Genomic DNA, 23,116 nt, shown 5'->3' on the forward strand with positions numbered 1-23,116 from the left:
AAGGTCACTTATACACTTATAAGAGTGCGTACATATGCTTGGAAGGAAAAACCTCCTAAAGAGGGAAAAAGTAACCCGGCCTATTGTTAGCCTATGTCCACACATCACTACCATATAAATGGCTATAAATCCCCCCTATAGCGATGATGTGAACATGCACATAGATCATGTGGCTGATCAATCCCCAAATGGAAAGCTTTGTATTTCTCTCATAAGAGAGCCTTCATGAACATATATGTCACGTTGTCATGTGTAAAGACATAAGCCAGCCTAATCTCTCCTACAAAATGAGCCTCTCCTTGATATAATGATAATACACCTCAATGTGCTTTGTGCGAGCATGAAACACTGGGGTCATCATCGTCGGCTAATGCACTCTAGTTTATCAGTGAGAATATGGAGGTAGGGAACTATTATCCACCAAGATTTGCCAAAAGGTGTCTGAGCCATACACACTCCACTGTCGCTGTAAAATCTACCTTGTACTCAGCTTCACAACTCAAGTGGCCACCACTTTACTGAGCCATGATATACATGAATCACCAAGGTGAAAGTAAAAGCCATGTTGGAATTAGGGTTGCAGGAATGCACACACAACTTCAAGAAGATGAGGAAGCTTGAGCACAACACAGTAGTGTATTATGAGTGCCAAAAATGAAAGATAACAAGCCCTAGAAGATAATGGGCGTATATACAATGCACGGGGGAAAAAACCTCCTAGTGAGGGAAAAAGTGCCCCGGCGGTCCTAAGTGTGTTCACACACATCACTACTATAATATGGTAACAAATCCCCCCTGGAGTGATGCGGTGAACAAGAGCTAGCACTCATGTATAGGGAAGTGTCTAGCTATGTGGACGAATCCACAAAAGGGAGTAAGCCCAAAGCTTTGCGAAAAGCTTCGAACTTCTCACGAGGCAGAGCCTTTGTGAAAAGGTCTGCAAGGTTATCCTGTGTTGGCACATAAGCCAAACTGATCTCTCCTGCAGAGAGTCTCTCCCTGACATAATGGTAGTGCACCTCAATGTGCTTCGTACGAGCATGGAACACTGGGTTCCGCGCAACTGCCAATGCGCTCTGACTGTCAGTGAAGATGGTGGTGGCAGATGGCTGCCCAACACCCAAATCAGCCATAAGGCGTCTGAGCCACACACACTCAACCGTAGCTGTGAAAGCTGCCCTGTACTCAGCTTCACAACTAGAAGTGGCCACAGTAGGCTGCTTCTTGCTCAACCATGATATGCATGAGCTTCCAAGCATGAAGCAAAAACCACTCGTGGACACGCGTGTGTCATAACAACCAGCCCAGTCAGAATCTGAAAAAACATGTAAATCTGGCGGCAATGATCCCCCCTTGGGATAAAACAACCCAAGATGCCGAGTACCACTCAAATAGCGAAAGATACGCTTCACTGCCTGCCAATGCTTAATGCCTGGGCTATGCATAAATCTGCTCACCTGTGAGACTGCAAACTGAATGTCTGGCCTCGTAATGCATACATAAATGAGGCAACCAACAGCTGTCTGATAGAGTGTAGTCACATAAAGACCATGTACTATTCTTCATAATAGCATCGTATTCTGCTTGCATAGCAGCCATCCAATTTTCTGAACTTTGTGCCTCATCAAATGAAACAGGCTCACTTTCATCGCACATACTAGAAACAGCCAATGCATAACAATCTGACGCATAAGAGGCACCATGAGAGCCAGAACGAGTGCGACTAGACAAAGGGGCATCCAACTTGCTGTCACGCAAAGTCTGCACCAGCCATCTAGGCATGTTCCTAGAGCCCTCAATCTCTTGTCTCTCATCCTCAAGTGCATCATGCACATCTGCATCAGATATAGGCTGATCTGTGCCATCATTTAAAACCTGCATAGGCTGAAAAACTGCCTCATGAGGTATTGCACTTGACTGTGCACCACTGAAAAGAGGCAACAATGTATCATAGACATCACGTGAGCTGATATCTGTCTCCTTAGTACATGAAACCAAGGGCTGAACTGCATCTTCCACAAATACAACATCACGGCTAACCAAAATGCGCTTTGTCTGTGGATGATACAAACGATAGCCTTTGCTCTCAGCACTATATCCAACAAAAATACATTTGACAGCTTTGTCATCCAATTTTCTGCGATGTTGCACAGGCACTAATGCATATGCCAGGCAACCAAAAACACGTAAATGGCCAACAGATGGCTTGCGGCTATGCCAAGCCTCATATGGAGTGACAACCTGTAATGCTTTGGTGGGACACCTGTTTAGTACATAAGTGGCACACATGACAGCCTCAAGCCAAAAACCATGTGGTAGACTTTGACTCTTAACCATACATCTTGCCATTTCCATGAGAGACCTGTTTTTTCTCTCAGCCACACCATTTTGCTGTGGTGTATACGGCACTGTACATTGGTGTTTTATCCCACGCTCAGCCAGAAATGCATTAAATTCTGAAGACATATACTCCCCCCCTCGATCTGAACGGAGGGTGCCCATCTTACTTTCTGACACATTTTCAGCCATAACCAAAAACTGTTTGAAGCACAAAAACACTTCGGACTTTGCCTTCAAAGGATATACCCATGCATGCCTGGTAAAATCATCAATGAAAGTCACGAAGTAAAGGTAGTTTCCAAATGATGGAGTTTGCATGGGACCACAAACATCACTGTGAACAAGCTGCAATCTGCGTTCAGCTCTCACTGATCCATCTTTGGGAAAGGAAGCACGCTGCATTTTACCCAATATGCAGCCCTCACAAACATGCTTGACAGGTGCCTCAAGCTTAGGCAAAGAAGACACCATTTCAGATTTCTGCAGGCGCAGCAAACTTGCAAAATTCAGATGACCAAAACGTGCATGCCACAGTTTTGCATTTGAAATAGCCTGCGTATCCATAATAGCACATGCTGAATCCTCTACACATTTGCCATCCATATTGAGCTTATACAGCCCTCGACATAGTGAACCAGATGCTACAATGATGTCACCACAAGAGAGATCATGAACAGTACATCTGTCATCCACAAATTTTACAACCAAACCTGTTTTGGCAAATGCGGAGACTGACAGCAGATTCTTTTTGATCCCTGGCACATACAATGCATCAAAAAGTGTAAAGGTGTTGCAATTTGCAACATTCAGCACAATCTGTCCAACTCCTTTAACGGGATAAGAGGAGTTATTGGCACAAGTGACAGTATTCCCTGTGGGAGCAGACTCAAGGAAAGTGAATAAACTGCGCTGCGAGGTGATATGCTTAGTGGCACCACTGTCAAAGTACCATACATCTGAATCTACTGCAGACATACATGTGTCATGCAAAGATGGGTCATAACTGCACTGCGCATTGAATGCCCATTCTGTATCTTGAACAACATTAGCAGATTCATTGTTAGAAGGAGAGGCATCTGCAACAACAGCCATACCAGCCTCTTTCTTCTTAGCCTCTTTCGCAGCCAGCTTAGGACACGCTTTGATGACATGATCATTTCCCTTACAGTACTTGCAAAATGTCTTCTGTTTGTCACCCTTCTTCTCATCTTTGTCTTCCTTCTTTGGTTGCGCAGCATTTGCAGATTTCTGCTTACTAGAAGAAAAGCCAGCTTTACCTTTCCCGCTTCTCTGACTAGCAACGAAAGCTTGATCTGCGACACGCATAATATTCCTGTTTTGCCTTGACTGGTCTTCTTGCAGCAAAACAGAAACTAACTCCTCAAATGATAAGGCATTGGGATTGCCTTTCATCATCAAGCGAAGAGTGGAAGCAAAACCCTGATAAGAATCTGGTAGACCATTCAAAACAGTCTGCACAAGTGAACTGTCTGACAGGATTTCATCTGCAGAAATGAGCTGCTCTTTGAAATCCTTGATCTTTGTCAAAAAGCTATCCATAGAATCACCTTCGTTCATATGCTCACTCTCCAACTGTTTTCGGAGGTAAGCAACACGAGCCTCATTTCTTGCCTGATACAATGTGGCAAGTACATCCCAAGCATCCTTAGAAGTCCTGCAGGAGCGAATATGTGGGATAATGGTACGTTTGACAGACAGCGCAATCAAGGCATGAGCCTGCGCATCTCTACCATCCCAACGAATCTGCTCTGCTGAAAGTGGTGGTTCTCGAACAGCCTGCTACAGCACTTGTGCCTGCACCATCATCAACAGTACCTGTTTCTGATGTGTTTGCAGCATTCCCAGCCACAATAGGACGTGCATCAATACCCTGCACAATGTTCCATAACCCCTTTGCTACCAATACATGTCGCATCATATATGCCCACAATGGATAGTTGGTGCCATCCAACTTATCCTCAGCAGCCAACATGCGGAATACATCATTGTTGTCAGCCATGGCCAATGACCGTACTACTAGATGTAAATGCTGTCTGTAAGAGGTAAACCTGTATAAAATCGACCTGTGCTGCAGACGCTCGTGAAACCTCGTCGCAATCGGAGGAGATGAAGCGGCAGGTGCCGGTGATGCTGCCCGGGAGGAGGAAGCCTGCTCTGATACCAATTGTTGGAATTAGGGTTGCAGGAATGCACACACAACTTCAAGAAGATGAGGAAGCTTGAGCACAACACAGTAGTGTATTATGAGTGCCAAAAATGAAAGATAACAAGCCCTAGAAGATAATGGGCGTATATACAATGCACGGGGGAAAAAACCTCCTAGTGAGGGAAAAAGTGCCCCGGCGGTCCTAAGTGTGTTCACACACATCACTACTATAATATGGTAACAAGCCACTAATGGATACTCATGTGTCATAACATCCAACCCAATCAAAATCACTGAAACCATGCAGCTGAACATCACTCCCCTTAGCACAAAATAAGCTAAGGGATTAAGTGCCCTGTAAGTATATGAATACTTCATGTGTCATAACATCAAGCCCAATCGGAATCACTGAAAGCATGCAGTTGAACATCATTCCCCTTAGCATAGAATAAGCCAAGGGGTTAAGTACCCTATCAGTATCTTAATACTTACTTGGCACCCTACCAATGCTTACTTTCAAGATTGTGCATAAACCGGCTCAACTGGGAGACCCCAAACTGAATGTTTAGACTCGTATATTACATAAATAGATGAAACATCCAACAACGTGATGCATCAAATGGTTCATCTACATCCGGAGATTAGCACCTGTCTCTACTGGTGTAGTAATAGGCCGTTAAAACTAAACCGCAAAAGCAACCTTTTGTCTTATAGCCACCCTGAGAAAAAAAAGGCTTTGTCTTTACCTTTTTGACTGGCCACCAAATGCCTCATCTCCCACACGCATACTAGTTTACTTTTGTTGAGATTTTTCTTCTTGTAAGAGCATATGAACTCATCAAAAGTAAGAGCATTGGGTCACCCTTCATGAGCTGAAGTGTAGATACAAAATCTTAGTACTTATGATTCCAGTAGAGCTGTGAGAACAGTACATACAAAAGAATTATTCGAATAAGCCTCATCAATACATGAAAACTGTCGCTTCCTGAGATATTTAATCCTTATATAAGGAAGTTATCCATTAAATCTTTCGCATTCATATGCTATGACTCTAGCTTCTTGCATAAGTAGGCCACTCGTGCCTCGTTACCCACCTAGTAAAGTGCAACAAGTGCATCCCAAGCATGCTTCACAATTTTACATGAGCAAATGTGAGGAATAATGCTTCTTTTCACTTAAGTGTCACTAATGCATGTGCTTGTGCATCCCATCTGGCTTGTTTTGCTAATGGGGGTGTGGACGTGGATGCCACAGTTACATCCGAACTCGTATCACCATCCAAAGTACCAAGACTATAATATTGTACTGGGCGAGACATGGCATGCCTCAATGCTAATAACAACAAAGCCCTTTTTGGCAACTAATACATGGCGCATTATATAGGACCATAATGGGTAGTTACTCCAATCAAGCTTATCTTTAGGCAAAAGCATTCCAAATCTTTCTGCCACTCTGCCTGCTGCAAATAACTAATCTCTAACACAGAATACAAATATCCCAACTACCTACACGTAGTGTCAATGCCCACTAAATGCAACATGCCAATTGATCACTAATGATGAAGGAAACCTACAAAATGTATGAAAAATTACAGTGTAGAGTGTGGAAATGATATTTAGCAAGAATGCAAAAAACGATAATAATGTTGATGATGTTGTTGAAGCTGAAAGATGACCTCGAAGATATAATGTTGAAGATGACGACGATAACCATGTCTGCACACCAAATGTTGCTACTCTGCTGTGTTAAAAACCCAAAATCGAAAAAAAATAGTTTGAACTGGCACTCCCTCAAGATTTTTAGGAAACCTTATAACATGCGAATGAGCCGCATGTTATAACATGCGAATGAGCCACAAAAAAAAAAACTATGTTAATTACGTGAACTATTGTTAACGAAGTTGACAGTACACTATAGGGTATACCTTGCCCATGTACGAGGATAGCTCAATTTGAGACAATCAAAAGAGAAACTTAAGGAGAATATAAGAACAACGGGGTAAGGGCAACGAGAACCTGCTCTGATACCAATTACTATGGAGTGGAGATCAATGTACGAACACATACATAGATGTTGTAAGCAATAGATGAAAGCACAACACTCAAAGTAGATTAATAAGAATGAGTGAAGTACAAGTGAAGTGACATGATAGGTCACTTACACACTCACAAGAGTGCATACATACGCTTAGGGAAAAAAACCTCCTAGAGAGGGAAAAAGTGCCACAGCCCATTATACGTCCATACATCTCACTACCATATAAATGGCTACACGATGCCAATGCTCCCCGGGAATTATTTTCCACTTAAGCATCATATCAATCATCTTGTTAAACATGTCCTAGAGAGGGAAAAAGTTCCCCAGCCCATTATTAGCCTACGTCCACACATCACCATTGTATAAATGGCTACACGATGCCCATGCCCCTAGGGAATTACTTTCCACTTAAGCATCATATCAATCATCTTGTTAAACATGTTGCTATTAATCTCACTTTGGATTAACAAAGATGTTCCTCCATTTGAGGACATTAATAAGTGCTATGTAATGGCCATATAAAGGTTGTACATTATGAGATACTAGCCGGCCAAGGCTTTAGCTAGTAAGTTTTGAGCACCCAAGTGTGAATCAAGGCCAATTGTATATAAGGCAATTTCTCATAATGGAAAGACACAATCCCCCTTTGTGCTATGAGAGATCTTGTCTTGTTTATGAGAGAGAGAGAGAGAGAGAGAGAGAGAGAGAGAGAGAGAGAGAGAGAGAGAAATGAAATGAAATGTTATATTAACGTCTTCAAAAGGCCAAAGTGACCTATGAGACCAAGTTACAACCATGTGACATCTGATACACTGTCTGGAAAAGAAAAGAAAGAACTGAAGGTAAGTATCTAGCCCCACAATACATCAATAGGGCATCCGGAAGCAGCAACTAGGGAGAGCGGGAAGCTAATGCTACTAGTCAAAATGGGAAGCTAATGCTACTAGTCAAAATGGGGTACATGAGTACATGGATACATGAATACATGAATACATGGGAGTACATGGATACATGAATACATGAATATGGGGGGGGGAGAGAGAGAGAGAGTCCTCTTCCATGCTTATGTGTGGGAGAGTGAGAGGATGATTGCCTTGCATTGTGGTGTGAACGACTCCACGGTGACAAAGTGGAGGTGGAGATTGGAGGATTACAGCTTCTACAAATGAGCTTGAAGAGCCTCAAGGGACGTGAGCTCGGTGCCACCTATTTTTCCACCACAGCCACCACAAAGATCAACCAGGTGTTGATTGAAGAACCATTGTCCGCGAAGTAGAGATTACATCGGAGTATTATGTCTGACAAAATAGCACGCCAGTACCAATGTTTCAAACCATGGTACATTGGAAGCGAAAAGACATCGACTATGAGAAGGGGACCCGTGTAGTGTTTTCATTGTAATGGACCTCATCATGTAGCAAAGTGTCCTCTAAAAAATGTGGCTAATGTTGGACAAACTCAGCCTCGATAACAGCTTAGACCAACACCATGCCAACTCTTTAATGTGATAAGTGTGGTGTTGATCATCTTATCAAGGACTGACCATATTGTGCGTCATAATTTAGGATGCATCCGAGGAAGATACCGCCATTGACACTAGTTCCACCCAATCAAAGGAAGGAGATGATCAAGTGCCGAGGCTAGATGAGCAGGCAAAAGAGAGACCAGCAACCCCCAAGGGTGTTGGAGAATATCCAAATGCTGAGGAGAAAATTAAAAATCTTAAGGAAGCTAAAGTCCTTGTAGAGGAGTGTTAGTGCAACCATGAAGCCAAATTGAGGGCTAACAAGGCTAGGGATACAGTGTATCCATGGAATGAGCTGTTAAAGAAAATAAAATTGGATGTACCTACTCCAATTCTAGAAGATTCCAAGCAAGGGACTCAGTGTGATCTGATAAAACAAGAATGTTTACAGAGGCAGATCAAGAATTGTCGAACCATCTATTCACTAGGATTGAATATGAGACAAACACGTGGAAGGAGCCCTCACCTGCCAGAGAACCTAGAGACATAGGCAGTCTCTCAGCAATAATTCCATCTACAACTGTCAAAATATTGCTTGGACCATTGCTACACGCAACATGCCAGCATTGTGGGCAGATTTCAAGGATTGGGTTGAAGGAAGAATGAACCCAATGTCCACCACAGAGGAGAGCCAGACACCTCTGGTAGGGAAAAACCAAGAACCTGAGGAAAGGGGAGCACCTAGATTCACCCAAATACCTATCAACCAATTTGAGAGTGATGACATGAATGCCACAATTCCAAGTGCTTGATATTCTAGATAGAGGTGTGTGGGTGTGAGCATTATCACACCAAGCGATATTGGGAAAACTGGGGAAACCCAAAGTTAGAAATAGCAGACCTAATCGTTAAGATGGTAGATGGAACATCCTTAAGGCCAATGGGGTTATTGAAAAACGTTAAGCTTAAGGTCTTTTCGTTTCATTTCCATCATGCATTTGTTGTAATGGACTTCTTGCGCCAACCAAATTCATATAATATTATCTTGGGCAAACCCTTCATGAGGGAAGCCAAGGTGGTGCACGATTAGGCATTAGACCAAGTGTATACACAACGAAAGGATTTGCAAATTCTGAATATTGATCTCCATACATGGAAGGCACACCCCATGGAAGGAAAATTCTTTGGAGATGATTCAGTCACAACTGAACAAACCACATCCTTACAAGTCTGCCAACAAGTTAAAGAACACTCATAGGAAGAGGAAGAGAATAAGATGTACGTATCGCTTCCACCTCTGGACTTTAGTGAAAACTAGATGCATGTACTTGCCACCATAGATGTGTTACCTCCCAGAGGAACAAATTATGTTGAATCGGGAACGATTCCCACTACCTCAGTGCGCACGGTGGATGTGCAAATCATGGAAGAGGAAACTGAGGATGAAGCCTCAAGCACAGAAGTGCCTGGACCGCATGGTCTTGCAAACAACACCCAATGCCTCAGGAAGTGCCGGAAACAAAAGAGGTATATCGCTCGACGTAATGCCCTGTCAAAGTAAACCCACGAACCCCCAGTGGTGGCTAAGGTATCTCAAAGTCACAAAGGTGCACGATGAGTTCTCTAAGAATTGGGGTGAGGAGATAACCTTGGAAGGAAAACGAGAAGAGAAAACTACTCTTCAAAAGCCTGATTCGCCTAAACTCACTAAGGTTGGATGAAGGAAACGAAATAAGGCTCTGGCTGAAACTATGAGACGCAAGGAAGGCGATGGCTAAGACAAAGGATGACGAGGATGACAAGAACACCTGCTCTTAGTTTTGGACCATTTCAAAACCTACACCATTGATGAGCGGAAAGTGGTCCAATTGACGACCAAAAGAGTGAAGGAAAATGGCCAATCCATGTCTTACGAGCGGACCAACTAAAGTTAAGGAGGTGGACATTGCAAAGCCCCCAGGGGAGGATCCTAAACCTGTCTACATTGCTAATGACTTGACTACTGCTGAAGAAGAAGAGGTGGACATTGCAAAGCCAGGGGAGGATCCTAAACCTATCTACATTGCTAACGACTTGACTATGCTGAAGAATGGAAGGATCGAGATCATCTAGGCAAAAACCATATCAAATGAATCCTAAATATGTAGTTATTGTAAAGGAGGAAATTGATAAACTCATAGCTGCAGATTTCATCTACGAGATTGAGCACACAGATTATCTATCACCAATCATGATCGTGCCAAAAAAGAATGGGAAGCTAAGAGTTTGTGTTGATCTCAAAAAGGTCAATGCAGCTACCAAGAAAGATCACTACCAATTACTATATACAGAGCATGTATTAGAATGGGTAGTAGGTGAGGAAGCCTACAGCTTCTTAGTTGGGTTTTCAGGGTACAATCAGGTGTCCATTGCACCAAGAGAAGACCAACACAAGATGACTTTTAACACGATGTGGGGGACCTATGCTTATAAGGTTATGCCTTTTGGCCTCAATAATGCCCCTGCAATTTTCCAATGATTGATGTGCACGGCCTTCAAGGACTACTTACAAAAGTGGCTTGAGGTATTCATTGACGATCTTTGTGCACACTCACAATGGAATGAACATCTAGCTTGCTTAAAGACGATGTTTAAGAGATGTCGATTATATCATATATCCTTAAACCCTTTAAAATGTCAATTTTGGATCAAGCACGATGTTATATTAGGTCACATTGTGTCTAAAAATGGTATTTCCACTGATGAGAGCAAGGTGAAGTTAATCTTGGAATTACCACCGCCAACAAACTGTAAGAGTGTGCTATGGATTATGGGACACGTTGGGTATTATCGAAGATTCATCATATTCTATGCTGAAATTGCTAGGCCATTGTATAGACTAATCATCATCTTTTAATGGACTAAAGAATGCCAAAAGGCATATGATCAGTTGAAGTAAGCACTAGCTAGTGCACCAATTTTGAGACCACCCAATTGGGACCTCGTATTCCATGTGCACATCGATGCATCAAATTTTGCTATAGGATGCGTATTGGCACAACCTAGGGAATTCAAATTGGATTACCTGGTTTGTTTTACCAGTCGACAACTAAATGATGTAGAAATAAGCAACACCACAACTGAGCGTGAAGGGTTGGCCATGGTATATGCTGTTAAGAAATATAGACATTACTTGTTGGACAACAAGTTTGTATTTTTTATGAATCATCAGGCCTTATTATATATGGTGAACAAACCATGCACCACGGGGAGGATCACACAATGGTTGCTTTTACTCCTGGAATTCGACTTTACGATTACGGTGAGAAAGGGAACACATGTTTTGGTAGACCATTTGTCAAGAATTCCAAATGGAGAACCTGCCTATGGAATTCCTAGTTCCAAGCCTACTTATGCGGTACAAGAAAGGCTCATAGAAAATGTGTTAGCTGAGAGGTTGACTGACTTAGAGAAACTTGATAAAACCCATAATTGCATCACATGGGCTTATGGCCAAGGAACTATGGAGAAAACATTGGTTTGACCATAACCTAAAATATAAGGAACTTGAAAAAGGAGACCTTGTCCTCATGTATGGTGTTGGAAACACCAAGAAAAAGAAATTGAAATACTAAGGGTTAGGACCTTTTGGAGTGTCCAAGATCATCTCACAAGGGTCAGCCAGAATCGAAACAATTGAGGTAGAAATGAAGGGGTATATCAAGGGAAGTAAGGTAAAAAAATATTACGAATCCCTGACCCAAGAAATTCTCGTACAAGAGCATCTTCTGAAACAAACAAAAGAGCTAGAAAAAGAAAAAATCAAACACGCTCGAGAGGAAGCCAAGGCTAGAGAAGCCAAAACAAAACAGAGACTCCAAGGGAAAATGCTACATGTAAACATGGCCTCACTCACTTTGCTTCTTGAAGAGGATGACCTGGACATTGAATCTGCATGCCTCAGTGTACGTGTCTCTACAAAGGGTAAACAAACACAGAGCATTGCATTGATTGATACGGGATCAAGTCATAACTTGATTTCCTATGAAACTTGGGTAGCTCTAAATAGACCCACTCAATGCCTAGGTTCGTAGTGTGCATCTGTTTGTGTTAACCACTCTTGTTAACATTTCTTTTCAAGCGTGGCTATGCTCATTGTAACTTATTTTTGTATATGCACAAAGCACTTAATGATAAAATAGACATGAGATGATTGAGCTTACGGCTTGTATAATGCCGATCATAGGAAAGAGTTGTACATAGAGCTAAAGACTAGTTTTGGGCCCCCAATTGTAAATGGGCGGCCGGCCATTGTAAACTAAGAGCTCTTGTATATAAGACATTTTATGAAATATGAAAAGGGACAATCCCATTAGTCTCATTTGAATTTTTCCTCTCTCTCTCTCTCTCTCTCTCTCTCTCTCTCTCTCTCTTGTTGTGGATGCATGCTTTCTTGTTGTTACTTGCATGCTCGATTGTTGGTTGTGTATGCTTGTAGGAATGGTGATGATATTGCTTCTCCTCTCCTGTCCCCTCTCTTTGCTCTCTACCAATGTCCCTCTTACATGCATGTGACATGAAGTGAAGGTTGAGCTTTCCATAGCTCCCTACTTCTTTCTCTCTACCTAGCTCTTGAATCTCCACTTGGGTGACACAAGTGGAGGCAGAGTGAGCCCCTAGCGGCCTCACATCGGGGAGTTAACCCTCATTAAGGTTGGCTAAGTGTACATCTCCGACCCCTCGACTCTTGCATGGTTGTCTCTTCTTCTTCTTTCCCTCTCTTGTGTGCAAGGTAGTATGTTAGGATTAACATCTTTGGTGTCGTTGCGTGCCGGGGAATGCACTTAGCTTACTTGCTTCATTTGCTAGAGTCCTCATTTGGCCTGGTTGGAGTGCAAATCCACCAGTTGTTTGCTTGTGTTTGAGTTTGTTTGCTTGCTTGCTTGTTTGATGATGTTCAATGGAGTAATGGAGATCAAAGAGCATTGGAGCATTGAGGTCTTCACCGAGTGTAGGAAAAGCAAGCAAGTGTTCAATCTTTGCCCTTTACATTCATGCAAATTTTTAGTTTTTTGTTCTTCTTTCATTAAGTTTGCACCATAGCTTAATTAGCAAATTAATATTAGTTAGGTTTCTTAATGCATTGTAGGCATCAATAGATAGCTTGAGACTAGCTCTAGCTCTCTATCAAATCAATTGGGGAGATACCTGAAATTGTAAGAATTAGAGGAGGAAACAAAGCAAAAATCCCATTCTACACGTTTTTCAGAGAAGTGAACGAGCATTCCATTCTCTCTCTCTCTCTCTCTCTCTCTCTCTCTCTCTCTCTCTCTCCCTTCCTCTCTCTCTCTCTCTCTCTCTCTCTCTCTCTCTCTCTCTCTCTCTCTCTCTCTCTCTCTATTTTTATAAAATTCATTTTCATCTTTTTTGTTAGGTTTAGGGTTAGGGTTAGCATTCATGTTCATGGAGATAGAGCTAGCACTTATGTTCTCAGAGAGAGAGAGAGAGAGAGAGAGATGTTCTTAATCTCTCTTTGTAGATAGATATATATATATATATCTATCTACAAAGAGAGATTAAGAACATCTCTCTCTCTCTCATATATATATCTATCTACAAAGAGAGATTAAGAACATCTCTCTCTCTCTCTCTCTCATATATATATCTATCTACAAAGAGAGATTAAGAACATCTCTCTCTCTCTCTCTCTCTCTCTCTATATATATATATATATATATATATATATATATATATATAGAGAGAGAGAGAGAGAGAGAGAGAGAGAGAGAGATGTTCTTAATCTCTCTTTGTAGAGAGTTGGTCCACTTTACCATGTCTATCTAAAACTCCAAATCCTTCCCTCGATTTGGTTGAGTAACTCCGTACTCATGGATATACTTTTTCCAAGTTGAAATATATGAAGGAGACATCTCTTACAAGATGCTCGAGCCACTTACTATACGAAATGCTTATTAGATTGACCTTAAACCCTTGGCACTACAGCACGAAATTAGGGAATTTTATCACTAAATCATTGTTGATCGAATTGCATCGAATCAACAACTATGTCAATCTTTGAACTCTACGATTTAATATCTAACTATGAGTCCTACTAGGCCGTGATAGTAGCCTTAGACTCAACCTTGAGTGTGAATAAAAATAGCAAAGTCCTTTAAGAACTTGCCCAAATATTTTGTGGATCACCGTATGGCTATCTGCCATGCCTGAGTAATGTGTGAAGCACCTCCACACCTACCCAAGTACACACTGAACACTCTTGGCAATTTGGCCATACCAAATTAACAAGTTTAGGACTTTATCTAGAATATCAAGCAGTTAAGGTTTGTGACTTTACATAAAATTTGAGCTCGTTGGAAGCCAACACAAATATGGGTTAAAAGAAACTCACTTTTTCCCCCGATAAATTGTATCACTCCCATTTAACATATGGTCAATTGGGCACTCTTGAGCACTCCATCTCAGTACACAACCCGCGAGACTTGTCTAATGTCCGAATCAACAGTCACTCTTCTTCTCGCATAAACCTTGGCTACAGGCTCCGGATCAGCACTCCTTTCTGATGACGAAGGCAATGATTTTACATACAGCAAGCATGTTTGACAATAGAACAATCTTGAGTTTACTTCTAAACCACCTTGTTCAGCTCTAAACTCAATGTCCATGTCATGAGACCCCTCTAATCACTTCGTATCATCACCTCCTCTAGACAGAGTAGACTATGGCCGTGACCAGCAATGGTTAACAAAGTCTATCAATAACATAATCTAGCACCACAAAAACAAAAGCCAAGAAAGTGAACTTTTACATGTTTTCCTTGGTGTCCCATACCACCAAGGTCACAAGAGCCTGCATAGAACATTTGATTTCCAATACCATCAAATGAATACGAGAACTACTGTGACTTATTTCTTTTGATTGGATGATTCCACATCCCCAAAACCTAAGAGAAGCAAAATATTACCATTTGTATAAGGCACAATTGATTTTAACCATGTGTTCACCATTTAGGAGATTTAAAACCTAATCTCAAAATTCTACAATACCCACTCCAGAGTATACTGATAAATCTTGGGCTAAGTGTAACTCCAAGGCCTCACCTTCGCAAGCCATCACCCCTCTCTCCCCTCGTTAAAGAAGGTGAGATCATCTCTCTCCCCTCACAGTTCTTAGAAGAAGGCGAGATCCCAGCACCCCCACCCCTCGTTAGAGAGTAGCAGAGCAGGTGCATCCCCCTAATTGCCCATTCAACTATAGCATGATCCTCCCAACAGGATTGACATTGATAGAGCCCTTAGGATCATGGAGCAAAGCAACAGCACCCTGACCCTACCCCCAATACCAGCAAGATCATTGATCGCTCGATACATGCTTTATCTGGAACAGAAGTTCTATCAGTGGTCCAGATCTCATTGCAAGAAGGACTGCGGGGGATACAAAAGACCACCATAAACCAGGGCAGGCCCAATAACAAATGACCTCATGGGTGAGCAACCAATGTGGCAACAGGCAACCCTACCTTCTCGAGGCCAAGTATTGGCTGCCATGCTCCAAGGTACCTCAAGATCAGCTTTATTTCTTTCCCGACAACCGAACACACACATGGGCTTGGAACCTATTTTACCAAGAGCTAAAGAAGAACCAAAAGCTATGATACGTCCACCTCAACCCACCCCTCCTTCTACATAAAGAGTGGATGCTTTCCACAATGTGTAAGTTCATCCAAGATTATGATGCCGTGCCTGACCCTAACATGGTCATTACCATTTGCTTTTTTTGGCTCATCATCATCCTTTTTGTGGAGTTCCCTTTGACATCGACAAGGGCCCAACTCTTCGCTAGATACTCGGCTACTATAAGCAAGTACAGAGGATGCAAGGTTGGTGCATTCTCACATTCCAAGATATATTTTAAACTGCCTTCTGGACATCCTACAAAGCCTTTCATCATACCACCTAGTACACGAAGTCCCAGTTCCACTGCTATTGGAACTTCAACGACTTTTATCTCACTAGCCTCCCAGTGAGCTTCATTGCTGATTTCAAGAACAAACAGGGCTTAGGGAGGGGGTATACTAAAACCACATTGGCTAATATTACTCCGAACACACGGAAACAATTTCAAGCCATATTTTTATACCACATAATACACTTTATGTAAAATGATTATGGGAAATCTCTGAGCTTAAGACTTGTGTAATGTCAGAAGATAGTCAAACACTAAGCTTATGGCCCGTGTAATGTCAATAATGTACAATTACTCTAAGAACCTAGCTTAGACAGATTTATTGGGCCCCTGGACATCATTTGGGCAATCGGACATTGTACAAATGAGTCTTGTATATAAGACATTTTGACGAATGAGAACACACATAATCCCATTCTCACAATTGAGTTTGAGTCTTCTTGCTCTTGTGATTGAAGTTGCTTGTATGCTTTCTCTTCTTCTTTGTTGCATACATGCTTAGGATTGTGTGGGTGATTGATGGTGTTGATGTATGTCGTCTTCTCCCCCTCTCATTCTCTTGACTACTCTCTCATGCTTTCACTCACCAGGGCATCGAAGTAGAGGTTGAGCTTTCCATAGCTCTACCTCTCTTTGCTCTCACTCACCATGGCATTGAAGTAGAGGTTGAGCTTTACATAGCTCTCTCTCTCTTTGCTTTCCACCCATATGCAAAGCTCCTTTGTGGTGACAACAAATGAGGCAAGGTTGAGGACCCTAGCTCTCCACAAGAGAGGGTTACTCTACCAAGAGTGGAGCAAGAGGTGTAAGTCAGTGTAAGACCCTTGCATTCTCTTCTTCTTCTCCCTACTTTGCAAGGCTCAAGTGTTCTCAATCAATGAACATGATCAAGAATTCTCAATCAGTGTGAACATGCACGTGCATACTATCTTAACACACACATGCATGTGCACAAGCCCAAAACACACTTGTACGTGTGTGCACACACTTACATGCACACTTTTATCCTAAACCCGTATTTTAAACCATCTATACTCCCCCCTTTTAGAAAACAAATTGCGCCATGGCCCGCTCCCCTCTCCTTCATCTATGTCATTACTCTATCCTTGACCCAACCATAGTAGCCACATATGTTGTTTTTTCAAGCTCGTTATCCTCATCCTCAAGGATATGCCAAGGGATCAATGGACAAGCAATGATGCTTGGTCTTCAATCTCAATCAAGGCATATAGTTTTGCCAACAAATTAGCATGGTCAAATATTTACATGGCCATAGGGTGGTCACATTGAAATATGCCAAATACCGGGTTTTGGAAACTCGTTGACATGACGAATACCAAGTTTTGGCAACTCTTTGACATCATGCGGTAGTCCAATTGAAGGGCTTTCCTACAAGCCCTTCATCACTTCCTTCTATGAGATTGATGGTATCTTTGGCACCACCAATGCAAGTTAGCAAGTCTCACCACCATGCAGGGAACCGTCTACTACTTTCAATGTCATTATGAGCCAAAGCCATGCAAAACCCTCATCCACTCAAAGAGGGCCTAGAGTCCCTAAAACCAAGATGAAAGGTAAAATGTCAAAGAAAGTATATATACAAGTCTTAGAAGTAGAGAGTTAAAGTAATCACATGGAGTACACACATGGAGGCACACCTTCAACCCTCACAGCCCATGCACGACACCAAAATTATTCACAAGGGCTTTGCACTTCATACGCACATCTTGCTTAACATGCACTCACATAGGTAGCACTTGCACCAAGCCTCATCTCATTGACAACCCCCATCTAGCTTACACATGCACTCACATAGGTAGCACTTGCACCAAGCCTCATCTCATTAACAACCCCCATCTAGCTTACATAGGCACTCACATAGGTAGCACTTGTACCAAGCCTCATTATCGACAACCCCCATCTAGGTATCTCTAGATAGGGGGGACCATGGTGGGTGAAAACATGATCCATGCTATAACCCACATGGCCCATCACCTAGATCCTATCACCAGAATCCTCTTCGAGCTTGTAGGAACCTCTTGCACACTCTAGCAAGCTTCCAACATCTAAACTTCAAGCAACATTTGTAAAATTAATCAAGAATGTATACATTGTTTAGCATGAATATATATCATAAACATTCCAACATAAATTAAGCTAATATTATGACTAACAAATTTTCATTGAGAGGGTATTTGTTAATAATTTTTACACCTAAAATTTTGTTCTTACTACGCTCCATTTTATTCCTCAAAGTCTACCCCAAATCTAAATCAAAACTTTTGTGCTAACTCTTACCTTGCAATTTTTCTACAAATTCAATTTGAATTTAGTTGAGTAAATTAAACTTATTTTGATTAGAACAAATTATGCTTAAAAACTTATGTTCAAGCAACTGCAAATTGTGCTACTTTGCCTCATTGGAATCAAACAAGGAGACTAATTATCATGCTCTCAAATTGTGAATGGAAACCTTCGGCTATTCCCAAAGATGATCTTCCATGTAGACACCAAGTAGAGTTGGATTTTATCTCTCAAGATCAATGATTCTTGATTAAATAGATCAAGGGAACACTTAAAGAACTAGCCTAAGAGAATTGATGATGACATATGACCACAAGGTTGAAAGGGTCTCTTTTCAATTGTAACAAGGTAAGGGTTAATTGCCATACATAAAAGGATCCCTCATCTCACAAGGGATAAGAATAGAGCCTCAAAGTTGAATACTTATAGGTCGCTTAGATTCCCTTGGTTAAGCTATCCATCTAGTTGCATGTGATTATAGAATGGTGCGTATGTGATTATAATATGGTGTGATATATACTACTATGCATGCTAGAGCTTTCTTTTATAATATGGTGTGATATATACTACTATGCATGCTAGAGCTTTCTTTTATAATGTGCTTGTGCTTGGTTTTGGGTCTTCTCTTTTCCCACCCTCTTGATTGAAGAAAACTAGGAGAGTTTCGAAATATGGTTTTTAATATCAACCAAATCCATTAAAAGTGGTTACGGCAGATCATCCAGAATATGGACCCGATTCCAAACCATATAGCTACACCTCCTAGACTCTCCCAAAAGAATAAGCAGCATGCCATGGAAGTGATCAGAAAAAGTCAGATAAATCATGTGCACTTAAGCAAGGCCACTTGGCTTTGAATAAGGGAGCTTAGATCATTAGAATGCAAATTGAGAAAAAAGTCTATATCTATGTACAAGAGGGTGTGTAAATTTGAATAAAAATGGCACCACGGAAGTTATCAAGTGGATTCCGAAATATTGCTTGTGCACTTTGGAATACAATGGCAAGATATTACTTGTGGATTGCTACATGAATCCAAATCAACAATTCCATAAGTTTGATCTCTAAACTTAAATCATACACACTTATGCAAGACCGCTTGACTTTGAAAGGGAGCTAAGAGATCATTAGAATGCAAATTGAGAAAGAAAATGTAGATCTATGTACAAGCTGATGGTGGGAGAGGCACAATGTGAATGTTCAATCTTTGTTACACTTGCCTATTCTCCCTAGATTCACATCTACCATGTGTAATGTGCATACAGTCATATACAAGGGGATATAAAGCATTATTCAACACACACGGTTTCTCTTCAACTTCCGGGTGGCATACTCCAAGTCACCTAAGAAGAAGAGGAGCTTATCCACAAGACCTTCCCGAGAGGCAGCATGCTCCTCTTCCATAGGCAAGGGAGCAGGCACCTGCATCTGCTGCTTTTCATCTACATCATACACAATGCTATCCAGCCCATGCTGCTGCCTTTTGCGGGATCCAAGAAAACGCAAGAGCTTGCCTTCATGCACCAAGAAATAATCCAGCCCCTCTCGCGTAATGTCCATATCCCTGTACCATAGCCAACACAGAGCAATGTTCAACTTTGCCATTGCTGAATTTCAACATACATAGTAGCACAGCAAGAGCATAGCTTGGCATAACACACTCACATGCCAACACGCTCACATCGATCCTGAGCTTCATATGCTGCTTTCCATGACTTAAACTCACTAGGATTGAAACTCCCTTCCCCCCATCTTTGCTCATACAACCGTTGCCACAAATCTGCTTGTCCACTCTGGTTGCTCCAGCTCCTGCAAACTGGCAAATCATGTATCATACATCAGCATGAAATGATTTAAATGATTAAACAGCACTTCTTTGACTATACTCCTCAAACCATGGTAAGGAACCAACATCGACATTCTAACCCTCTGAGATAACATGTGCAAAATGTGCGACGTGCTTTTCTTGATTGATAACAAAAATTTCAATTAAATTGAGAAACACCATGATACATCCAATTTTGGTACAAAAATGTGATTTGGAATGCCAAGTCTCTGCACAATTCTGGTGTGAGCATGAACAAACAGCTAACATGTACAGAGCTATCTACAACACCTGTGAATGAAGTCTCTTGAATGCAGTTACAGGAAATGCCTCACACTCTGCTGGAAACCTGCCCACATACTAGCATACTTGAAGGCAAGATGTCTAACTGGGCACACATGAGGGGCATGAAGAATAGTCTGCCAAGTAACCAACCCCACTGGCTATGCTTCTGCGTTCCCAAGTTGGATGTTCCCTATGGCTCTTAGGCATTTGGGGCTGTGGTGGTGTGTCATCCTGCTCTCAGTCTTCATTGTCCTTTGAGTAGTGCTTCACTATTTTTATGTGAGATTTTCTGTATTTTTCTTCACAAAAAGACCCCCATTCTACAGTCAGCCTAAGGCTTAAGCATTTGATTAGCTCAGTTTACAACATATGCATTGCTGCAGTCAGGCACACAGACTGCTTCCATGCATCCTCCAGTTTCTAGGGTGTGATTTAATCCCAGTAGCCTCCTAAAATTTTGAACTTTGAATGACAGATTAAAGTGTGTATTTTCCAACCGCACAAGCAGCTGTTGGGCACCTTATCCCCACATCAATTTTCCATGCAGCCCAAGTTTCAGAGTTTTGAGTGTGAACAGGTGCAGGCCAGAGTCCAGACAAATGTTTGCCTACTAATCAAATGTCTTTAATAACTACACAGTACACAGTCTACACAGACAAATGTTTGCCTACTGATCAAATGTCTTTTTAAGAACTACACAGTATGCAGTCTACACAGACAAATGTTTGCCTACTAGTCAAATAATGTCTCTAAGAACGACACAGTATGCAAATGTTTGCCTACTAATCAAATGTCTTTAAGAACTACACAGTATGCAGTCTGCAATCACAAGGCATCCACCTCATGGAAAACTGCAACAAAAATGTGGAGGGGATATGCTTGAGTTCACCAAGTGCAAGCTCATGAAAAAATTATGCATTCAAGCCATATAGCAAAAGAATGTCATAAACATCCTGCAGCTTTTGACTTTGCCCTGATGTGTGAAGCCCCAACTTGAAGGGTCTTCCATGCTCTTGATTTTTTTCAACTTTATGCCAAGCCTAGCACTAAACAAGTTCCTTGACTTGATCGGTGCAGAGAGCATATAACATATGTTCCTAATGGACAAAGACCGTAGCTCATGCTACCATGGGAAAACTATTCTTAGATGCAGTACACAGATAATTTCACACGGGCAGGCTCTGGATGGAGACAATTGCCCATCCATCAACCCAGTCCCCCCACTTGTCGAGAGATGTTATAACTCTTACTTTGAAGAAGATGCAAGCACTATTCCTGGCAGCCCAGTCATATTATTTGCAAAATGGGAACAAGTTGAATGAGGTGCTGCAGGAAGCCAGAGATAAAACCAAGTCAGTGGAGATCCCACACCCCATGGACCAGTGGAGATCATACTCCCCATGTGTCTGCTAGTTGCTACTGCTTTTAATTTGACTATGGCAGGTCTAGAGAAGTAATCAAACCCAGATCCATGAGGTCTGTCGTCACGCCTACACCTACAGGGCATAGATCGTGTGTGGCCAGTGCTAAAAAAGCACAATAAAGCTTTTGTACGGCTACAAATGCAAGAGATGGGTTGTTCCAAACAGATTTAAAATTCTGAAATTCTGAAATGAAAAGCAGTGTATCTCTTGAAGTAGGGCATGGTCATGGGGGAGCAATTCATGTCGGCGCAGCAACTCACTTTCCAAGAGGGAATTGCTGACCCACAACCATTGCCGACCGTGATGGCATGGATTTCAGCAGTTTTTAGCTGTGATAGGGTATTGTCTACAGTAGCATTCTCATCATCTTCAAAGGGTCATCAAAACCCAAAGCCATCAACTGCCCACAGCATCCATATGGCATGGATGTCATAGGCATAGGCAATGGCCATCATCGATGTAAAGAGGACAAATACTTAACCACTAATTATCCTTCTTAATTGTGTCTTTGAAAGAATTATTTGATTCATTGGAATATTAAAAAGGATAAATTTTTGTAGAGGAGACACAGCTATGTGGTCGTCGATTTAGGGATTGTATTGCTAATTAATAGAGGACCGACCTAGTGCAGCGCACGCGAGATGGCGGTAGTCGAGCATGGAGAAGATCCGCAGGCAGAGATCAGCTGGCAATTCATCCATTGATATCCTTCCTCCTGTGTGCGCGCGCGCGCTCTGTTTTCTTTGTTTTTTTCGCAGAATCGATGGCCAGATCTGTGAGAGCAAGTGAGAGAGAGAAAGAGGTCAAAGGCTAAATCTGCAATTTACAGAAGACCTGATCTGATTAAATTCAGATCGATCCCTATTCTTGTTTATTGCAGAAAAGCACACAGATCAGGAACCTCTTTACTCCTGGAGAAGAGAGAGATGGCACGCAGACATCCTGTTAAGCTGGAACTAATCGCAACAGAGATTGTGATTAGCGATTAATAAATCGTGCTACCTCGCGCAAAACCCTCTCTCTCTCGCTGCCCTTTTTTGCACACACAGGGAGACCTTTATGATGATTGCGCGCGGCACTGCAGTTCCTTTTTTGTGCGCTTCCGAAAAAGTTGAACTCTTTTTTTTTTCAAAATTTGAACTTTAAATTTTGCCTCACTTTGACATGTGCCACGAGTTTAATAACGCACATGCCCATTGCATGTGATGTACCCCCATAGTAGCATACTCGCAGGCCGATGATGATTTTTGATGGCCTCGGTCACCCCAAACACTATTTCCCACAGGGTCTTACCCTTGTCATGTGAG

At 41.9% G+C, this 23,116-nt stretch overlaps 1 protein-coding gene across 2 annotated transcripts; it reads right to left on the reverse strand.

Moving 5' to 3' along the window:
* Positions 1-19,414: 19,414 nt before the first annotated feature.
* Positions 19,415-22,870, reverse strand: LOC147626739 (uncharacterized). Of its 2 annotated transcripts, XM_086816757.1 has the most exons (4): positions 22,711-22,870; positions 22,432-22,582; positions 19,941-20,091; positions 19,415-19,839 (listed from the first exon to the last, which is right to left on the reverse strand). In XM_086816757.1, the coding sequence occupies exons 2-4, from the start codon at positions 22,508-22,510 to the stop codon at positions 19,569-19,571; spliced, it is 501 nt and encodes a 166-aa protein (XP_086672883.1). In that variant the 5' UTR covers positions 22,511-22,582; positions 22,711-22,870; the 3' UTR covers positions 19,415-19,568. The 2 variants fall into 2 exon arrangements, with proteins under 2 accessions (XP_086672883.1, XP_086672884.1); XM_086816758.1 differs by having other exon boundaries at positions 22,432-22,868.
* Positions 22,871-23,116: the final 246 nt, after the last annotated feature.

This window comes from Cibotium barometz, chromosome 22, assembly GCF_041138505.1.
Source record: "Cibotium barometz isolate CiBa-2024 chromosome 22, ASM4113850v1, whole genome shotgun sequence".
NCBI classification, from domain to species: Eukaryota; Viridiplantae; Streptophyta; class Polypodiopsida; order Cyatheales; family Cibotiaceae; genus Cibotium; species Cibotium barometz.

Bases quoted from the DNA above. Each gene is read 5' to 3' on its own strand.
- LOC147626739 (XM_086816757.1), bottom strand. From the start codon at position 22,510: ATGGATGAATTGCCAGCTGATCTCTGCCTGCGGATCTTCTCCATGCTC. The intron at 20,092-22,431 runs GTCGGTCCTCTA...ATGATTTGCCAG, and splicing joins TCTCGCGTGCGCTGCACTAG to TTTGCAGGAGCTGGAGCAAC. The intron at 19,840-19,940 runs GTGAGTGTGTTA...GCTATGGTACAG, and splicing joins CGATGTGAGCGTGTTGGCAT to GGATATGGACATTACGCGAG.